The sequence below is a fragment of the Pundamilia nyererei genome, unplaced genomic scaffold (assembly GCF_000239375.1).
Source record: "Pundamilia nyererei isolate P.nyererei 1_Seehausen unplaced genomic scaffold, PunNye1.0 scaffold00109, whole genome shotgun sequence".
Taxonomy (NCBI): domain Eukaryota; kingdom Metazoa; phylum Chordata; class Actinopteri; order Cichliformes; family Cichlidae; genus Pundamilia; species Pundamilia nyererei.
In genome coordinates this window covers 321,170-339,853 of record NW_005187510.1, presented here as the reverse complement: position 1 = coordinate 339,853, position 18,684 = coordinate 321,170, and the positions used below count along the sequence as shown (strand labels likewise).

Here is an 18,684-nt window from a genome sequence, read left to right as displayed (position 1 = left end):
GATGCTTGGATCACATGATCGTTTCCCGATGTTTAATCACTGTACAGACTTGTAGGAAAGGAGAGAAAAAAAGTCCTGCTTACTTTTAAGGACACATCCTCACACCAGCAACAGCAAGCAACTATTTACTGTTTTATTGCATTTATGATATTTATATGTATTTGCTTGCTTGTTGTTCACCTCAAATGAGTAAACATTTCTCAAATTAGCACAAAAGCTTAATTATCTGTCCTCATATTGCCTGGTGAGCAACTGGTCTCAGCTGTTGGACAGCGAGCATGCCTTCTCATTCCTCAGTCTCATGTGGACTGTGTGGGATGTGCGATGGGTGTTAATTTTGTTACGACACATAACACCCCTTTTTGAGACGTGCCAGAGTTAATGACGGGCTATGCGAGACTGTTTGTTTTACGCATTTCTGTGCAGGAGGACATGTTTTGACATCTGCATCTGCTCATTTTAGCCCAGGTGTGCACCACATGTACGCTCAGGTGTGTTCTAGTTGGTCTATTTTAGTGGAAATGCCTCCTACTCTTTTCATATTTAACCTTGAAACAGGAAGGCCAGATTGAATGAGTCACTAGGAAGTGACTTGCCTGGAAAGTGGAGCGATGAAGTGCAGTTGTGTAGGTGTAGGTGTGTTGAGTTGAAGTGGATGACAAGCTGGTTAAATTCCCACACGTTTCCTTCATTTCAACAGCTGCGCTTCAGATCTTAAATTCCACAACAGAAGCTCCCGCAGATCGGAGAATCCGATTTATTTGCTGTTTTGATGTCGTTTTTTCATTTTCAGCTCCGACCTCTACTGTTTATGTCTCTTTTAAAATTTTTCAGTCCCTCTCATCCTCTCCTCTTTCAGAGATGCTTGTTTTGGCTGTAACAGATTGGCCGGCCCCCTCAGCCGTCCCCTGGCTGCCAGTGTCTGGGCTGCTTGTGTTGGTGTGGGTCAGTAGCTGCAGGCTGTTTGTCGACTGCACTGGGAGACGGAGAGGTGTGGGGGTGGATGTCAGGAGGACAGCAGACAGTTGTTCCAGGCCCGGGTTCTCTCTTCTTCTAAGCTCTTCACTTCGCTGCTACTGTAGCTCTTCATCGCTCTTCACTTCGCCACCGGCTCTAAACGCCCTCCCCTCGTGGTCAAAATCCGCCCTTGATGATAACGCCCACACACTCCTCTTACGTCCAGCTCTTCTTTTTTTTGTTCGTCCTCACTCCAATCGCGCCCCTCATTGCCTTCAGCATTCTTTACCTCCTCGCCTTTTTATTTCTCCACAGCAGCTACTGTGTCCACTGCTTCTGCTGCTGTTTTCTGCCCAGCTCAGACAGTCCTTCCTGCAGACAATGATATGGGGTTAATCAGACTAACAGTTGTCCCTGTGGACTCACGCCGGTTACTCTCTCCCCATGGCTCGGTCATTGCATGGCAACAGGCAGCTGGTAGACTCACCAATTCCACCTCACCTCGTGTTTCCGGCCGAACATACACGCCATCTGTGGTGGTTTGCATTAACCATGGTGTAAATAAAGAACACTAATAAAATTGCCTTAGAATGTATATGTCGTTGTACTACATAAAGGACCAAAGTAGCTGAGACATAACTGAAATTCCTTCTTGGTTGTGTGCCATCTGGCAGGCTCCAGAATAATGTGCGGTTATGAGGAAAATATATTTATTTAATTACGTCCGCACGTCTGCAAATGCTTCATTAATGTATTGCTCCGCGTGTCTGCTGGTTAGCATTAAAGCCCTGTCTTTACCTTTATACATTTTATCCCTTTTTATTACAGTTGGGGCTGGATGCAGGAGGCGGGTATATGTTGAAATACATGCTTGGTGTCTTGTTTTTCTGAGACTTGGTAACTTCAGTTTACTTTCCACTCCACAGACAACCACTTTCTACTTCTCATGCACGGTACACATGCTCAGCCAAACTCGTAGACTCTTTTACACATGAACTGCCTCGGCTTAATTGCACGAGTAAAGAAGCTGCTGTGGAGAAGGTGATGGGTATTGGAATCATTTATGGATTACTAAACAAGACTACTGTGCACAGCCTGCACACAGCCCTGGACTAAACTTCTGTATTGGCTGACATTTAGCTTTTTACATTTTACTTTAATGAAATGAATGAATCAAAGGATGCTGAGATACATAGAATCACTCTGAATGGATACAAAACTACTTATGAGCGATAAAGATGTGCAAAAGTACTACACACAGGAATGAGAAAGATGACAGAGCGCTCAAAGATCACTGCAAATTTGCACAAAGAGACAGCCTAGAAATGCTAAATTGTCAAGAAGCTCAAAACACAGCTGCTCCTTTCTAGTAAAGGTGAAAGACCTACTGTCTGATAATCACTTCATGACTGTACAATATTAAGAGCTGAATGCTGATTTTATTTCATGTGAAGGGTATTTTTAAGTTTTTGCCATCTATTTATAAATAAAATAAGAGCCTCTCTTTGCTCTCTTTAAAACTGCGCCCCACTGTACAAAAGTAACCATCACTCTTAACTCAAGGGCATGTTAGTCTTTAATAAAATTACACTAACTAAACATCAGGTTGTGTGTAATTAAAGCTCTAGTCTCGTATTGATGTTTTTTAAATAATTACCCCGTGTGATGTGAAGGCACACAGGAGGTGCTTTCATTTGACTCATCGCTGGGTTTCTTTTAACCTGATTGTCCCGCTGTGCAGAAAATATCCGTTTATATATAGATAATACATTTAGGGACTCAAACACATTAGTTTGATGAAACGAAGCACAGATTAGTTACACCATGTATTTCCAAGTGAAGCGAGCTATGCTTGTTCTTCATTTATGGTCTCCTTGGTTGAAACCTATTTAGAGATTTGGACAACATGATTACAGTCCTGATGAAAGAGACCGTATTCATGTATACCAGTCCAAGCTTTATATAAAAGATTGGCGAAGCCACCATGATGTCAACTACAAATATCTGGATTTTTAAGCCTCAGCGTTGTCATTTTGGCCATCACCAGGTTTTGGTTTTGGTTTTTTTTAGGCTGGAATCAAAGGTGACCGTATATGGACAAGAGAGTGGAGCGTTAAGTTATCGACTAACTTGTGCCACACAGGGGCATGCATATCTGCTATGTAGTGCTTAGTAACTCATAAAAACTACCAATTTCATAGTCTGTACCACACAGCAGATCGTTTCACTAATAGTCTTCAAAAGGCAGCAAAGAGTCAAGAGGTCCAGTTAAGCAGATTAGCTGAGGTGAAGGCTAGCAGACAGCAGTCAGCTACAGCACCTTATATTGGCACATCTACCAATTGAAGAGGCCACACCCCTATTTTTAAGTCTTAGCACATTTTAAACAGATACAACTCTGCTTATAAAGTGGAAAACAATCAATAGAGGACAACACCTTTTTTTGCTAATCTGGTCCCAGGTCTTTGCGCTAAGCCCGAAGAGTTCTGCTTTAAGGTCACATTATAATCAGAGAAGCAGTCTAACGCATGCTATTTCCCCTCTGTGCCACCACCCATCTTTCCTCTAGGACTCTGATGGCCCTCCCAAACCAGAAGCCATTCACCCTCCAGTGTTTTCAGCCCTGCGCCAGTCCAGAGTGGTGTCATCCACGTCCGAGGAGGAAGAAGCCCTCACAGAGAAGTTCCTCAAGATCAACTGCAAGTACATCACTGATGGCAAGGTGAGCTATGAATATAAAGAGCAGTGCATCCATTTAAAAGTGTTCACAACTTCACAATTGCTGACAGCAAAAGTATAAGTAGGAAGCGAGAGGTCTGAAGTGGGTGTGCTGGCGAGAAGTTAAATTTGCAAGCTGCCAGATGCAGGAGGTCAGTACTTCAGAAAGAAAATAGCAGAAGATGTCAAAAGTATCAGACGAGTTTAAAGAAAATGATGTTCAGTGAAGTTGTTGTTAATCACCGCCATTGTATAGTTACTCAGTGCAAGGGTCAAGTGCTTTTTTTAAGAGTTCAAGCCAACAATTGAGAATTATACAAGAACTAAGCAAAGAAAATATCAAATCCTTCCCTTGAACATACCAGAATCAAATAAATGTGCAATTCTGTCTGTGAGTCATTGTGTCCATTTTAATATTCTTTTGCTCTTCTAGTTGCTTTTGCTGTGCCCTTCTTAACAACCTCAGCAACATCAGAGTCATTACACCAAAATGTGTTTGCATTTACTTACATTTTCCCTGGTTGTTTCCATTATGATTATTATTATTATTGTTATTATTTCCAACATAAAAAAACAGATGAATTGTAATAAAAGCACATAAAAAAGTATAGAAAATACTGATGATGTGGACACATGTGTGGGCAGATATGAATAACCCTGTGGAGCAGCACATTAGGCCAAGTGTCTCTCCTGCTCACCGTAGTTTAATTCAGCTGATAATGGCTAATGTTGCTCAGAAGGTCTATAAGCAGGGAGTTTGCGGCTCCTTGAAGGGCTGTAAACTGTGTTCTCTAAATTCAAGCTCTTAAAAGGTCTCCAGTACGGTTAAATAGTGTGTTTATGTCTTCTTTGTCTTCTGGGGCCGGGATTACGAAGCAAGTTCCACATACCCAGAATATCTTTTCGTTATCTGTGCTCACTTACCCCTAACATCAGCAATCAGGCTAAGCAGCCACATGCAAGGTTGTTATCAAGAGAGAAAACTGCAACATTAGAAAAATATAAAGAGGTTAAACACACGACACAGGCTAAATGCTTAAGAGACATTTGAGTGGAAAAGTGCAAGCCACTATTTAAGGCTATTTAAAGCTAGGAAGAAAAGCTGACAACACTGAAGATCTGACTATGATTACAACTGACTATTCTGTCAATTATTGTGTTTTATACTGTGTAAGACAGCCTTTCGGTATTCACCTGCAGCTCTGGTGGTTTTAAAATGTGTAAAAAAAAAAAGTGCATTCAACATGATCAAGGTTTAGCTGTTCTCTTTTAGGTTTATATCACTGTATGAAGGCTTATAGGGCAAAAACGCTTTAACATTGCATCAGGGAAAAGCATAAAACTTGTTGACAGTCTCTAGAAACTATAGAGGGGTCTTCCAGGTCAGGTGATGATTGGTCAGCAGGTGGTACCTTTGTAAAACGTGATTGGGTATGCAGGTATGCAGCACCGTGGCTCATCTAGAAGTAACGTTACTAAAGCCCAAATCCTGCCTCACATTCCAGGCCCCTGCTCTAAATGTGATGGAGGCAAATTTAATTAGTGTTTGCAGTTCTTCTGACTAAATTGAGCTGTGATATTAGTGTGAATAAAAACAACTGAACAGCAGGGAAGAAAAATTTCACCTTTAAGAACACCCACACCCCCTGGTCAGTAGTATGAAATACACACAGCCTGTCACACACACACAGATCCATTGTATCGAACTGCAGCTGATTCACTCCCAGGTACCAAATGAAAGCACTGAAGTGGTCAGCGCTGGCAGTCAATAATTCTACTTGATTTAGGACATTTGTGGTCTAAAATGGATTCGGCCTCTGGTTGTTTGTATTGCAGAGTGCTTTTTGATTATCTTTCATGCTGGATAACATGCTAAGTGCTTCCTTTGATGTATAAAAAAAGGGTGTGATGGATCTCCTCACCCACCCCTCTTTTTTCCCTTTATTTTCTGTGTTGCTTTCAGGGCGCAGTTAGTGGGGTGTTGCTGGTGACGCCCAACAACATTATGTTCGACCCTCACCGCATGGACCCCCTGGTACAGGCCCACGGGTGCGAGGAGTACGGCATCATGTGTCCCCTGGAGGAGGTGCAGTCTGCTGCCATCTGCAAGGAGATCACTGACCCCAAGATCAGAGAGACCGTCCCTGAGTAAGAGAAAACAAAGACGTACAGTATGCGCAGGCTGTGCTGTACTAGAAGCTGACTTGTGGACTACAGATGTCATTATTTAAAGCATATGCAGCCATAAATGCCTCTAACTCTGATTTCCTCCTACATAAATCCCTGTTCATTTACTCTGAGTTAATATCTTCCACGCGTCCGTCTCTTACTTTCACCCTGACAGAAATGCAGCAGCCTCGCTGTAATCAATGTTTTTTCCTCTGCTGCACCCATAGTCAGATTGCATCAGCAGCCAACCGACAGTTTAATTCCTTTCCCCTACACGCCAAAATAAAAAGGAAACGGCAATTACAGCGGGGTTAATGAAGTGTGCCTTTGCCCTCCTACATTGTGATTGCTCACCTCTCAGTGCAGGGAGGAAGCAGCCACTTCAAACGATTCACTTGTGTTTCCTCCCACAGATTAATCTGTTTTGGGGTTTTTTCTTTACTTTGGTTGTTTAGTGTTGCTGAAGTTAAGTGATAAATATTTTGCAGCGTTATGAGCCCTGATGAGCTATTCTCCCACCCTGAACACCACGCTTCCTCTGGTGGTAGCAGGGTCCGGGCAAAGCTGTATTTAGTTGGTTGATTGTTGCCCGTGGAGCAGTTATAATGCTGGCAAATGGCTGGTTTTTCTGCCAGACCCAGCTGTTTCTCAGCTGTGGCCTGTCGCCTCTGTCTCCTCTCCCTCTGCCCCTCTCTACTACACAGCTGAGCAACAAGTGCCTGCAGGATGGGTTTCTGCACACTGTGCTGGTTACGCTGCACACAAGTGTTTCTTGTTTGCGCTTGACCTCTCCAAAAAGGAGACACAGAACTTTTTTTTTATTTGTACCAATTTATTTATTCAGGATATGGCTAATGATTAACCAAGGGTCTCTTTGGGAATTTTCATGACACAAATATGGTGAACAAAATCAGTTTAATGATGGGAGATCGCATCATAATTTACTATCCAGTTGAGTTAAATCTCATTCATTAGTACATTACAACCTATAACAACAAGAGCAGTTATAGGAAACCTGTTGCTGAATTTACTAATATGGTGTGTGAATATTAGATTTCAGTGAGATTTTATTTGGGAAACACATCAAATTGTAGATTCACTTTAAGTAATCGTTGATCAAGAAGTGGCTAAAGGACACAAACTTTAGAAACACTGACCAAAAAGACGCAGCAGAAGTTGACATTCCTTAGCCTGGGTCTCCAAAACACTTGAAATGCCACCCGTCTTTCAAACTTAATGGCCCCAGTCTGTCAAACAGGATTTGTGTAAAGATTTGATCCCTCTGTGGATTGCATGCTGAACTTTGTGATGTTCTGCTTAATGTTTCTAGTGACCTGGAGCCCCTGCCTGCAGAGAGACATCCGTCACAGCAGAAGGAACCAGACCAGCGCCTGAAGGAGCCCGGGACCAATGACAGCGGCAGCACAGCCCCACGCAGCGCACAGGGCTCGTTCTCCGAAGACGTCTTCACCGAGACAGAGCTGTCCCCCATTCGGGAGGAGGAGCAGGCATCCAGTGAGGATCTGCGCTTAGACAAATCGTCTGGCGCTTCCACAGAGTCTGTGCAAACCATCACCCAGGTGGAGGCTGCCAGCTCCCAGACCACAGGCAGTGCCCGTGGCTCGGCCAGCCAGCCGGAAGAACCTACTGTGTCGAAAGCAGAGAACAATCCATCAGAAACTGCCACAGAGAACGATAACCAGTCCCCAATGGGATCCAAGCAACACAGCGTAGAGAAGCCACCAAGCACACCCACTACCACCAATAACACCACCACCACCACCAGCAGCACCACTAGCCAGGCCCAGGGTCCCATCAGCAGTAACTCTCGCCCAGGGTCCCAAAGCTCAGCCACCACTGCTGCCACAGAAACCACCTCTGTCTCAGCCAGTCCACAGGTGGATGCCAACCAGGGTGCAGATGCCTCCCAAACAGACACTATGCAACAAGGCGAGAAGGAGAAGGAGGATGCAGAGCAGACGCAAAGGGACGGTGTGCAGAACTCTGCAGAGGGTAAACACACATGCTGACTTACAGTCAGGAAACGAATCATTTCTATCTGAGGCTGCAGATATGAATGGCTGCAGACCATGAATCTGGCCTCATGTTGTCTTTTAGCTGCACCTCTGCATCCACGTTTTTTTAACACTATCAAAGTGAGTTTGTCTGCTCAATACCTGCCTCTGAATCGCTTCTCTCGTGTTAGTTCCTGATAACCTTTCCGTTTCTGCTCTGCCTCGCTGCTAGTAATTGGAATATAAAGACGAAGGGAAATGGCATCGTCTCTGCTGGTATCAGCTTGGTGGAGCTTTCCAGGCTTTATGGGGCTTTATTCAGCTCTTTGATCTCTGGCTTTGGTGGTCCGGGCCACTCCTCCTTGGCGATAAGCTAAAGCCTATCAAACGGCACAATGCCACAAACACACCTGCCCCCTCAAAGGGGAAACACAGTGACGATTAAACCCCAACATCAATACACCTTCTGAGATGGCATTCACAGAGGCGTTATTCATTTTCACCTCCTTCTCTAGTTTTTCTTTCACATTCATTTAGACAAACTCCACAAGGAGGAATCAATATGATTGTGTTCAGTGGCATGATAAAAGCATAATACAATAGGTTACTAATGTTCTGACAATGTCAAACATCAAAAATACCTTTTGGGAACTAAAGCATCTGTCAAAAAGAGAAAAAAAAAAGCTTTAATGATACTTGCAATTTTATACATTTTCTTAAGTTTAGGTTTTCATATTTTGTAAGTAGCTAGTGCCATAACTGAGCTAAAATTCCAGGGCCATTGTTCCCTACATTCAAGTCTCCCCACACCAAACAAAATATCTCTTTCTGTGGCCACAAATGCCAGAGAAATAATAAAGTGCAACACAAAACAGCCTTGAAGAAGTGAAATACGTAACATTCCTACCCACTTAGTTTTTCCAATGCTGCATGACCTTCCAGGCAGCCGCTGCTTTCCATTTGTTTCATTATGGTATCCTTGCCTTCAAAAGCAAACAAAATGTTGCTTTTATTTAACGTTATTGTCTAGAGTGCGGGCAGCTCAACAGGAGCCACTGTAATGCAACAACTCACGACTACACATCATTGTTTTTAAAGCGTCTGCGCTGGCTTATGCTTTCGCTTTCGAGTTCAATTTTGAGACAGCTTGCAAATGTAGTGCTCGACTTTCTGTAACTTTTTATAAAGGAAGCTGAGGGTTCACTGTGATGGATTACCTTGCTGCAGCAATATGTCAGTCGGGAAATACATTAAGCGCTCAAGAGATCCTCGGAAAAAATCATCTGTGATTTGGAAAATGGATTGTAAAATGTAGACAATTATCAGTTGAAAAACTGCAGCAGCAGTCTCGTTATCCGACAGTGGCCTCGAGTCTGTCTCTATCACTGACTCACATGTGTCCACATAACCCACTCTGGCTGAACACGTACTTGTGATTCCGAGCAGATTTCTCTCCCCGAGAGGAAGGCGGACGAGACAGTGGGAGAAAGATTTACCATTTTCTCCCTGGCAATTATTGTCGCACACAGAGCTGAGCTGCAGAAGCAGTTCTAATTCCCGGGCATCTCAGCAGGGCTGCCCTTTTATTCTGTGTGCATTAGCACAGCCCACACAAGTGACAGCAGCAGCTACCAAAACAAGCAGATTCAAATCAAATTAATGCATTTGAAAAATGTATCTTTATTTTCTGTCATCATTTCCCAGTTACATACTGTCCGATCGGGAGCACGTACCATATGACTGCCGTGGTGATATTACACTGGCCCTTTTCATTGGGCTAGCAGGGCTGTGGCCTCATAATAGGCCAATGATAATGCACCATGAGCAGAAGCCCAGTGTCACTATCAATTATAGTGTGCCACTCTATTTATTTCTGTCATCTGCTATGTTTCTGCCACAAAATCACTAATGCCAGCTGAAGTAACCAGTAAATAAAAGACAGAAGACTAGGTCACATAAATAAGGCCATTAATAAAAAGAGTGTGCGACTTTGTTAGGCAGCTGTATTTTGTTGTAAGATGTCATTGGATACAGAATATTTAACTAAGCCTAACTGACCTGACTCTAACTCTTGCTAACACATTTCTTTTCAGCTTGATCCATTTAAAACTCAAGTAAAGAATGAGAGCTAGGGTAGAATAAACAGTCATTTAGCCACGCTAAGATATGTATGCTATGACCATGTGATCAATCCCTTGTCCAGGTACAGGGTCGGCTGAGAGGCGGAAGCATTGTTCTCACAAGTTCTTGTGTCTGCGAGTGGGGAAGCCTATGAAGAAGACATTTGTTTCCAACGCCAGCGCCTCCATGCAGCAGTACGCCCAGCTGGGAAAGAAGCATGAGTACTGGTTCGCTGTGCCGCAGGAAAGGTCAGTATCTCTGCTACACCTCCTGCTACTGCTTAGCACAGTGTGTTTCAGTGCAAGTTTATGAGGTTTATAGTAATCAAAATAACAGGTTTTAAAACCGTACAGCTAATACTGAAGTATCTGAGATAGAAACAATGTAAAGTGAGCCTTTATGATCCTTTTATATCCCTAACAAACAACAATAGCTCAGCCACCTAACCTCCACTGCCTTTAATATTTGAAACCAATCAAACATGCTTTCAGTGTCAGATCCAACTCCCACTGTGGCTTGTGCCCCTTTGCCGCCTGTGCTAGACAGCAAGATGATTTATTATTTATTCACTCTGCAGGGAAACGCAGGGGCACACACGCGACTGATTGTCTTATTTCTTTCCAAAAGCCCATGATTTGTGTTCTCAGAATACCAATGAATGTGTTCATGAACTTTTCCTGACCCGAAATCTGTAATGTTTCACGTCAGCTGAAAATAGCCTCGGCTTGTTGATGAGTTTTTCCAAGATCAGTGTGGATGCACAGTTCCTGCCAAGTCAGCAGTAGTCGTAATTACATTAGAGCGGTTCACACTGAAAGGCGACATATCACAAGAAACTGTGTGCTTCCAGTCCAATTCCTTGTAATTGGTTTATTTGGCGTGTTAATCCCAATTGAACTAATAGTTTCATTTAATAAGTCAATTTTCTTTAAAATGTAAAAAAAAGGGTCATTTTTTGACAGACTGGACTGCAGAGTCGCTGGTTTGTGGATACTTTAGGACTCCTTTTAAAAGTAAGGAGACAAAAATGCTGCACAGAGCTACTTCTGCTCTTAGTATTTTTCTATAGTTTTACTGCAGCATCGTGGCACTCATCCAGGCTGCTAATCACATTTGAGTCAGATAAACAGGCCTGTCTCTTTTATTTAGTCATGGTACCATAATCATGGCCTCATCATGCAATGTGTTGAGTGTCTTGAGTGCAGAAACTTCCCTGCCATCATTGTTCGTTCTGAACTTGTAAAATCTTGCCCGTTAAAGCCCTGTTTTGTTTTGTTTTTTTAATGCTTAGCTACACTATTCCCCACCTGATAGCAACAAGTTTGCTGTGATGCTCGTTACTTTCATGATTAATCGCCCAGGGATATGGCAGATTCAAAGCTAGTATTAAAATACATGCCACTTACTAATTTTTGAAACCAGGCTAAGGTGTAGCTGTGTTCTTCATTAACAACAATAGCTTCCAACTGTGCTTTTCATTATACGCTGCTAGTCTCTTTGTAGTTTGACCCAGATGTGCTGCGACCTGGATGATGTGTCTTTAAGTGTTTTTGCATAGCTGTTGGTAGAAAAGGAGGGTACTGAATGAACCATACACAACTATAGCACTGAATAGAGCCCAACAGCGTGTCTCTGTCGCAGCTCTTTCTCTATACCAACCCGAGCAGTGCACAACAAAGGCTGTGTCCTGTTTTTGTTTGCAACTTCTTCATGTGTTATTTGATATTTTCAGTTGTTTGCATGGTTGACATCGAGCGATTTCCTCTTCTGTCTCCAACATGAGAGGGGAGGGGGCACAATGGTTGCCACATTGTTGAGAGACTGACCACTGATGTCTCTACTTAAAGCTGCTCTGTCTATGTAGAGTGGACGAGTGTCACTGCATGTAAAGTGAAAGATGAAAAACTTTGCAACTTCTGCAGGTTCTCTTATCTTTTTGATTTGTTTTGCTTTCCTTTATTTTGGCACGTGTAACTTTAGTTAAGCACCCCACCCACTCCGATAAATCTGCTCCATACTACCTGCCCTACATGGTAGAATGGCAAAGACACCAACTAATCGGATTCTTAGCAGCTAAGAATCCAGTCGTCTTCTCCAAGAGATGGTGGCCACTTAAAAAAAAAAAAGGACGTCAGATAAGTTCTAGTGTAGCACGGTTCCCATAATATGAAAGTAAGTAGCTGTTAGCAAACACATTTGCCATATAGGATAATAATATGTGAATGTTGTGTTGACTGTCTCTTGCAGGTCAGACCACCTGTATGTATTCTTCATGCAGTGGAGCCCAGACATGTACGGTGAGGGGGTCGGAGGGATGGGACAGGAGCCTGGCTTTAGGGTTGTCAAGAAGAATGAGGTGAAGGAAACAAATGAGCATGAGCCCATCACCGATCTCAACGTCAAGGAGTGGGAGGTAAGGTCAACACAGCTAAAACAGTTTCTTCACTTTACTAAAAGTGCACATGTTGTGTTGTCATGAGCCAAGCGGACATGGATTAAGTGAGTTCTCCACTGTGCTTTAATCCATATCCTGTGAAGCAAACGATCGTATGTGTTAAAATTGCTCTTTATTGTTATATATGTTAAATTAAATGTTAAATAACATTAATTTGCTTTCATTATGCAATGCATAGTGTAAACGTAATGTGTGCTACCATTTGAGATGTGTACTTGTTGAGCCTCAGTTTTGTATTCTGCTTCTATATTTTGCACCTCTGGGTACCACTGCACATTTCTTGGTTTAACTGTAAATTTTTTTGTGTCTGTTTTCTATCACGTGTAAATTCTTCAAGACGTGTGAACACTTGCTTTGCTTGGAATTGCGCTTCTCTGAACTTCCAACCAAAGTGTTTTGCATGTTTGTGTAATTGTTGATTCTTCTCAGTCGCTGTATTGTAGCTTCACCACATGTTGTGTGACTGTCACTCCTGTTTGTCAGCCTTTCACAATGTCTTTTGCTGAATGGCAAAAACACCATTATGAGTTGCTCGTGCTGTTTGAGTTGTTAAAAGTCCCCCCCAATCAAAAAAAAAAAGTGGCACAGATGTTAGTCCTTCCTTCTTTGCAAAACTTGCTATTCATAGTGTCTTTAGTCTAGATTTACAGAAGTGATAGTAGAAAGTGCAGAGGAGAGGGCTGTTAGCCTCTGCAGAGTGAATGAGATTTGGTCAAATGAGACTTCAGACAGCCCTGTGGATAATGAAAGGATGAATTCATTGTGTGAAGAATTTGATACATGGGGGTACATTTAACTTTGAATGTAAATAAATGATGTAGGAAACAAAGTGGACTGATTTGTTTCTCCCTGGGCTTCTGGCAAACAGAGGCTACACGATCCATTACAGAATCAGTAAATAGGAACCTGAGCAATGTCTTTTTCACAGCACGATGTTATGGATATTCAACTAGTAGTTTTGTGTTTGTTTTTAATGCAAGACTGACAAAACAGACTTTTAAAGCAGCTTTACATTTAATTGTATTTGTTTTAGTTAAATATATATTTTTAACTTTATAATATATGTAATACACTTTAATGTTTTCTTTTTGTTATCACTCAGAAATCTTTAAAATATACAAGTGTATACCTCCTGAAATATTGCTGTACTGTATCTTTAAATTTTGTCAGTTAGGGGATGGCATCATCGTTTTTTATCCAATAGGAAACCGGGTCTCCTCCCAACCCGTGTTGTTATTGGATGTTAGCAGTGTCACACAACTCACACGGAGTAGAGACCCCTTTGGGGGAAAAAAAGTGTTTCTATTTTAGTCAAGCGGGCTGTCAGGCTCAATACCAACTCGGGGCTACACTGGGAGAACTTAAGGGATCACTAATATGACTTTCCAGCTTTAACCTCGCCCAGTTCGACAGGAAATGTTTTCTAGGAGGGTGAAGGAGCAAGAGAAACAGCTGACCCCTAAGTACACCTGTGTATGTCGCTTACTTCATGTTTTCTGTCTACACCAGTGTATATCCCTGCTTTCTGTTATTGTTGTTATTATTATTAGCATGCCGCTAAGTCGCTAGCAAGGCTAACTAGCCTGCTAGCCCTTTAGCTTGACCCGGTGCAGTTTAGTGACTGGTGTTTAACAAAGTGGCTACTATGTGACCACTGTTTGGCAGTCAGGACAGAGCTCATATCCGTTGTCTGTCTCTTTTGGCCAGCGAGGATGTGCGCTGCTCTGTACGGGGTGCGAAAGTTTCCAGACCCAGGTGACATATGGAGGATCCAGCTCTGTAGTCATACCCCTGTTTATTTAAAGTTACGCTATTTGACTTTTTCCCTCAGTTTCATAAACCGTACTTCTGCCTTTCATTTAGCCACTTGTTTTATCACACTGGTAAAATTCAATCACTGACCTGTCTTTTTTTTTTTTTTTTTAATTATTGTTTCCTCTGACATTGATCGCTCCAGGTCATCGTTTCAGTCACGTCTGAGTCTGCCGCAGCCCCTCCAAGCTAACGTGCTACTAGCTTGCCCGTTTTCAGGTTCAGTCTTACCAAAGTGCCCTTAGCTGCAGGTGAAGGTTAGCAGAGATGCATTTTTTATGAGGGCTGTCTTTTACCACTCCTGCTGCATTATTGAGACTTGTATAAAGGTAGCCTCTTACTAAAAAGTTATTTACACTTGTAGCAACGAGGTGACTAGAAGATTATCTAAGCTGTGTGAAAAATTAATGAAAAGAGGCTCTCACGGTGTTCATGATTGTAAGAGAGATCTCTGAGAGTGTTTAGATGACTGTTTGTTTGTGATCTCACACACGAGTCTTTTCCCTCTGCTGAGACATAGTGGATTATTGGAGGCTGCAGCTGTCTGTTGGGTGGAACTTTGTTGGAATGAAGCCATGCTTAGTAGGTCACTGTGTTGTGTTGGTCTGTCTGAGTTGTAGTTTGGTGGATTGTGATTTCCAGCAAACCGTGTTGCAGCAGTCAGACCACAGCTGTTTCTGTTGTTATCACTGTATGTTCACACATCCAAAATCTAGTGTAACTTCTAAGGAGCCCTCTCACTCCTGCTCTGTCTCAGTCTCTCTCTTGCTTGTGCTTTCCTTTCCAGTGTAGCGATGTTTGGTTCAAGTTAATACTTAATATAACCAAATCAATCTAGTAGGAACGTTTTATTGATTACGTTACACAAACATGCAAAACGACTGAGTGCTCTGAAAGACTCCAACCCCTTCTCTTTTACCCAAAGTAAACATTTTGTTAAGTTTGTTTATTCAAAGCTCAAACACAAACCTTCTTGGAACAGAGGAGTGTACATTGAGCGCACACTGACTTCCAAAACTCAACTTTTTTTCTCCCCATGGTCAGCATTAGAAGTGGCAGAGTTTTATGTTCCACCTGTTCCTGTTTTTGTACTACCAGGTAGTGTCTTTGACGGAGTACCACCGTCGGATCGATGCGCTAAACAGCGAAGATCTGCGCTCGCTCTGCAAACGACTCCAGGTGCCCTGACCAAACCCCGTCTGCCCCCTCTTTCTTCACTCTGCCCAAATCTGCTGCACCAACACGGTCTATTTTAGACTCCCCACTGAAGCTTTACTTGCTGCTGCTGCTGCTGCTGCTGCTGCTGCTATTCCTGTTCCTGATGCCCCTGTTGCTTTAAATAAACATACATGTAGTACTTTCAGCTCACATATTCTCTTCAAAGCTTGTTAGATGCCAAACATTGGCAATAACTTGTTGAGCAGTCGACTGAAAATAGTTTTTATCATTCCATTACAGACAGGTTGTTCGTAGCGATGAGGTTTTCACGTCACAGCAGCCTTATCTTCATGCGTCAGGCTTCTTTTTAGACTCGGTGAACATTTTTAGTCTTCATTCCACTAGATCAGTCTGGTAGATCAGTGTCGCAAGCTCTATATGGATATGTAGATTGTATACAGGAAACACACAGATGGGGTTTTATTGTAGAACTTTTTTCGAAAATACAAATTGCCTGTACTACTCAAATGAGCTGAATGTAAAGAGCGCAGCCTGCCTTAGGACTAATCGAGAGACATTGAAGGACTGCAGAACAAAGAGATGGCGAATTGGAAAGAGGGTTGAAGTAAGACTCCCCTGACAGGATGAATGATGTTCTCTGAGGACAATGCAGGCAGGCCTCATTTGAATGGGGACCGAAACATGATAGCATCCCAGTCATCAGTGGCGAAGTGCTCCACAATCAGCCTCTGTTATTGAGAAAGATAAATAACCCAAACAGTCGGCTGGTCAGAGAAAATGTCAAACATAGGAGTGCAAATTATTCATTGGGTCGATTTCCTATTCACTTAGCATTCTCTTCTCCCAGACAGTGTCTCTGCAATGCTTCTCCCACTTGTGCCAAACTGATCCTAGTCATCTGGCATCAGAGAGTGGCAGGAAGATATTCAGCTGTCATCATCACATTGTTGGATTATCAGTGTGTCGCTAGCAAACACTGCATTTGTAATTTTGGCAGGAACAACGGCTGCAATGAAAAGCCCCCAAATGGAGGAAAAATGTACATTTTGTTAGTTAGATTGAGTTATAGTTAAAAAGCTATTTTTCCCCATCTTTCCTCTATCGCCCAGCCTGTTTAGCTGAACTTGTTATGCTTTGTGGAGTTGGTTATCTAGTTCTACGTTGTTGTCTTTTTTTAATACTTTCCTGTCCAATTTTTTTGTAGCCTCAGCAGATCACAGATTACAGTCTGTTGGAAGTTAGTAGACAGCCTGACTAGTAAAGCCGGTCATGTCATTGCCCTTTTATGAAAAGTAGCAACTGGAAGACCGTAGCTATTTTGAACGCATCCAGTATCAGAGCTCTTTGGAAGTGCAGCTCGTCTTGTCAGTGCATCTCTAACAAGTATTTGTGCTTGTAGATTACCACCAAGGAAGAGGTGAACTCTAAACATGGCACGGTCAAAACTGAGCTGGAGCCCGACACGTTCAAACCCAACCTCAGAGAACCCAGCGAACTCCTGGAGGCCGACCAGATAGAGAAAGTAAGTGCTGCTGCAGAAAATCTCATCTCATGCAACTTGATGGTATTCTAAACTTAATATTTTTCCAACAACAATCCAAAACTAAGAGCACATGCCTGTTCCTCTTTTGTTATCCGGGTAGCCTGTTCCTTTGTTATAATGAACATTGATGCTGTCTTTTATTCCATGTTAGTGTTACCTGTGCAATTGTTACTGTAAATACAGAGGCGTGTCAACTGATGAAAATAGTCCCACTGTCTAGTGTATGTTGAAAGTGAATATAATAGATTCCCTGTTTTCATTATAACCCAGTAGGCTTGGCAGTAAGCTTTTTAGTTTTTGTTTTTACAGATACAAAATGGAAACCACAGAATATTTAGAAATTTCTTATGATTTGATAATGATTAGCATTAAATGTTTTTGTTTTTGTTTGTTTTTTTTCTTCATCTTAGTCTTTAAATCTCTGTGAGACGCCTGTGTGTTGTGTCAGGCTGGAAATCTGACATGTAAAAAAACTGAGGATTTGTTTTACTTTCAAAATGTCGTAGCACCCAAACAAATTAAGTCATCAGTTCATAGAGCTACCTTGCAGTCTTGATTTCCAACTGTGTGTTTGGGAAAAGGATTCATTCACTGCTTGAATAAGTTTATTAGCATTTGTTAGGTGGATACACTGAGCAGAAGCAACAGCACCGACAAACAAATCGCCTGATTTTTGTCAAGTGCTTATTTTCAGTGACCAACATTTGTACGATATCCCTGTTACAATGTTTATGATGTCATCACAGAGAGTACTGCTGTCCATTCAAAGCTTTGTCAGTTAGTGGAAAACTAAACACTAACACGAAAGCTTTAAAATATACCTTTGGGTGTCAGCTACTGCTGCTTTGACTTCTTTTGTAGATTAGCTTTCTTTCCACCCTGGACATTAGTAACATAAACTTGCAATTGTTGTTTCTCTAAATATCATATAGAGTTGAGAATCTAAAAAATAATTGTTGGATCCACAGTAGATGATGTTTTCTTAACTCTAGCTAAAATGCTAAAGCTAAAATTTAGGTAACCAGTAAAAATGAGCAGGTGACCAGCTGGTGACTGGCTTTAATATATATTGTCAGTACAGGTCCAGACTCCTAGTGCAGGTGATAAGAATTTTAACATAAAAGTTATTGTGAGGATTTAGCAGTGAAATCTCATTAGTTTCGACTGGTTATAACCTGGCCATTCCTCAGGTTAATGTTACATTCCTTCCATGAAAAACGCTGATTTAATAAATGTTATCAGTATCATAGTATTGATTAAGCTGTAAAGTACGTGTGTAAAGTTTCATGGCGGTCTAACTTACAAATTGTGATCTCAGGACGACAGCCACTTGAAAATCAGGACGCTTTACATTAGGCGCTGAAACATGAACTGGATAGTTTGCTCATTCAAAGCAGGAATCAACATGTTCTCTTTTATTTATTGTGTTCCGGATGATTTCAGATAGATTTGGTTTGTTAATCCTGCCAACGCAAAGAGTTAGAAATAAGCGGTGACAAAGATGAAAGAGAAATGCATGAAACAGACATCCAAGTCACCAACCTTTCATGTTGTTGTTAGGTGTACTGTGTGCCTTGCAGGCACTGCAAGTTAACACACACCCAGAGCTCCAAATTAGTCCCACTTGGCTTATTAACCAATAGAGTGCCAATATGCAAGCTTTCTTTAATCACCCTGCGGACAGAGCTCGGGGCTCAGGCCTGGCTCAAAGCAGT

At 42.1% G+C, this 18,684-nt stretch overlaps 1 protein-coding gene across 3 annotated transcripts in view; it reads left to right on the top strand.

Moving 5' to 3' along the window:
- oxr1a (oxidation resistance 1a) overlaps positions 1-18,684 on the top strand; it is a 114,761-nt gene that overhangs the window by 92,545 nt on the left and 3,532 nt on the right. For 2 of the 3 annotated variants that reach the window (XM_013912945.1, XM_005741331.2), the window contains 7 exons: positions 3,527-3,679; positions 5,639-5,823; positions 7,175-7,857; positions 10,063-10,228; positions 12,228-12,393; positions 15,346-15,426; positions 16,826-16,948. In XM_013912945.1, the coding sequence (XP_013768399.1) occupies positions 3,527-3,679; positions 5,639-5,823; positions 7,175-7,857; positions 10,063-10,228; positions 12,228-12,393; positions 15,346-15,426; positions 16,826-16,948 (1,557 nt within the window). The remainder of the gene's footprint in view (positions 1-3,526; positions 3,680-5,638; positions 5,824-7,174; positions 7,858-10,062; positions 10,229-12,227; positions 12,394-15,345; positions 15,427-16,825; positions 16,949-18,684) is intronic. The other variant, XM_013912946.1, reaches the window with a different exon arrangement.